General features: G+C 15.0%; 2 protein-coding genes across 2 annotated transcripts in view; both read right to left on the bottom strand.

The window, feature by feature from the left end:
• The window catches only part of PGAL8A_00052800 (ras-related protein Rab-18, putative), a gene marked incomplete at both ends in the record, with an annotated part of 1993 nt that extends 1462 nt beyond the window's left edge, over positions 1–531 (bottom strand). The window contains 3 exons of the mRNA XM_028674549.1: positions 30–168; positions 249–314; positions 468–531. Of these exons, the coding sequence (XP_028530890.1) occupies positions 30–168; positions 249–314; positions 468–531 (269 nt within the window). The remainder of the gene's footprint in view (positions 1–29; positions 169–248; positions 315–467) is intronic.
• Positions 532–1551: 1020 nt separating this feature from the next.
• PGAL8A_00052900 (conserved Plasmodium membrane protein, unknown function) lies at positions 1552–2367 on the bottom strand (the record flags this gene model as incomplete). Its single annotated transcript, XM_028674550.1, has 1 exon — positions 1552–2367. A coding segment is annotated over one exon (816 nt), but the record flags the coding sequence as incomplete, so codon positions are not given.
• Between the last annotated feature and the right edge of the window lie 48 nt (positions 2368–2415).

The raw sequence follows: 2415 nt of genomic DNA on the forward strand, positions 1-2415 counted from the left end.
TTTTTTTTTTTTTTTTTTTTTTTGTATACTATACAAGAATAATAGCATGCGCATTTCGATAATAAGCTGAAGTTAAAGTCCGAAATCTCTCTTGACCAGCTGTATCCCAAATACCCACTTTTATTGTCTTATTATCTATTCTTAAATATTTTACCTTAAAATCAATACCTAAAAAAAGTAAATAAGTAATAGATATATATATATAATAATTTATATATTCTCTATTTTTTTTTGTTTTTTATAATAACCTATTGTTGATAAAACTTTTTCCTCAAATTGATTATCGGAATATCTGCATAATATACTACTTTTTCCTTTAATAAAAAATATAACATAAAAAAAATTATAAAATAATAAATAATATATTATAAATTAATAAAAAAATAAAATAATATGAAAAAAGATGTATATATATATATATGATAAAATTACAAAAAAAGTAGATATAAAAATAGTAAACAAATTACCTACACTGGAATCACCTACTAGTAGTAATTTTAATAGATAATCATATTTATTTTTATTTTTCATTTTTATTAACCAAAAAAAAAAAAAAAAAATAAAAAGGATTTCTTTAAAATAAACAAATCAATAATAATTTAATTCATATTTAAGAAAAATAAATTTATTTTAATATCATTTTTTTTTTTTTTTTTTCTTCTTTTTAAATTTGATTTAATTTCATATAATTTTATTTTTTTTTTTTTTTTTTTTTTTTTTTTTTTTAAACTTAGAAATGCATTATATAAGGATCAACATATAGGACACAAAAATAGAAAAAATTTAGTTTTTTTTTTTATACTAATTTTAATTTTAAAAGATAAACATTTTCTCTTTTTTTTATTTCTTATTATGCTTTTTTTTTAAGATGTTTTTCTTAATTCAAATAATTTTACAAAATGTTTACATAGTTGTAAATTAAGAAAAAAAAAAAAAAATATAAAAATTACTAAGCGAAATTAGAAATACGTTATACCCACCTATATATATAATTTTATTTTCCTTTTTTCTGAATAAATAGCAATAAAAATACTCTTGTTAATTAGAAAAACAGTTTTCATTTATTTTTTTATATTTATTTTTTTTTTTTTTTTTTCTTTTATTAACTTTATTAAAAAATAAATTAAATGTATAAGTATAGGCATGTAATTAAAATTATTAAAATTGTTTATTTTTAAAATTTAGGAAATTATTAAAATTGTTTATGTTTAAAATTTAGGAAATTATAAAATTACTTATATATATAAGTAAATAGATAGATATAAAGAATATACATCTGTTTTAAAAATTATAATAGTTAAGTGTAAAAAAGTAATAAAAAAAAATATAATCAATAAAAAGTTTGTTAAATAGTTTTAATTTATATAAGAAAAAAAAAAAAAAAAAATATATATATATATATAAATAAAAAATTATTCAATATATATATATGTATGTATAAAGAAATGATAATATTTTTAAGTTTGACAAAAAATTTTTTCTTATAGATAATTTTTCTATATGTAATAAAATTTATGATATACACTTATTAATTTTTTTTTTAATATCATTTTAGATATTTTTTTTTTTATTTGATATTTTGAATAAATATAAATTAAGAACTTTTTGAAAAAATCTACCCAAATAAGAATCTACTACATTACTATCCTTAATGTGTTCATTTATTATTAAGGAGATATCTACTTTTCCGTATTCAGTTAAATTATCTTGTAATATATCTTGATCAATATTTTGATAATAGTTGGTTGCATCTAATAATGATAAGTGAGGTTTTTTTAGAATTAAAATAGCTAATTTATAACCAAAATAATGAAAAACAATTAAAAAAAATAAAAAAAGAAATTTAAATTTTTTTTGTATACAATCATTAATTATCCAACTTAAACTCATAAAAGGTCCTCCAATAAGATGACTACTATCATTTGAAAATAAAAAAATTAATTGAGTAAAAATTAAATTAATTTGAATAGGATAAGATAAATTGTCTTTTGTAAATAAATAAATATATAATAAAACGTAACTTAAAAAAGAACAAATAAATTCATTTAAGTAAAAATCCATTATAATTGATGAATATAATTCAACATTATTCATAAAAACTCTATCAATATATTTATTTCCAATATGACTATAAGGACATGAAAAAATTAAAATTTTCATAATTATTTTTTTTAAAAAATACGGAATCTTCGGATATACAAAAGCAGTTAAAAAAGATCTATTTTTATGAATTTTTTTTTTCTGAATATATTCAACAATTATATTACTTAAATGAAAATCCACATTATTTCTATTAATCATTTTTATAACACTTATATATATAAATGTTCCAAATAAGTTTGAAAAAAAAATTACTAATGCTTCTTCTATATATAAAAAAAAAAAAAAAAAAAAAAAAAAAAATATAAACTATTT

Source organism: Plasmodium gallinaceum (assembly GCF_900005855.1).
Source record: "Plasmodium gallinaceum strain 8A genome assembly, contig: PGAL8A_v1_32, whole genome shotgun sequence".
Lineage (NCBI taxonomy): Eukaryota > Apicomplexa > Aconoidasida > Haemosporida > Plasmodiidae > Plasmodium > Plasmodium gallinaceum.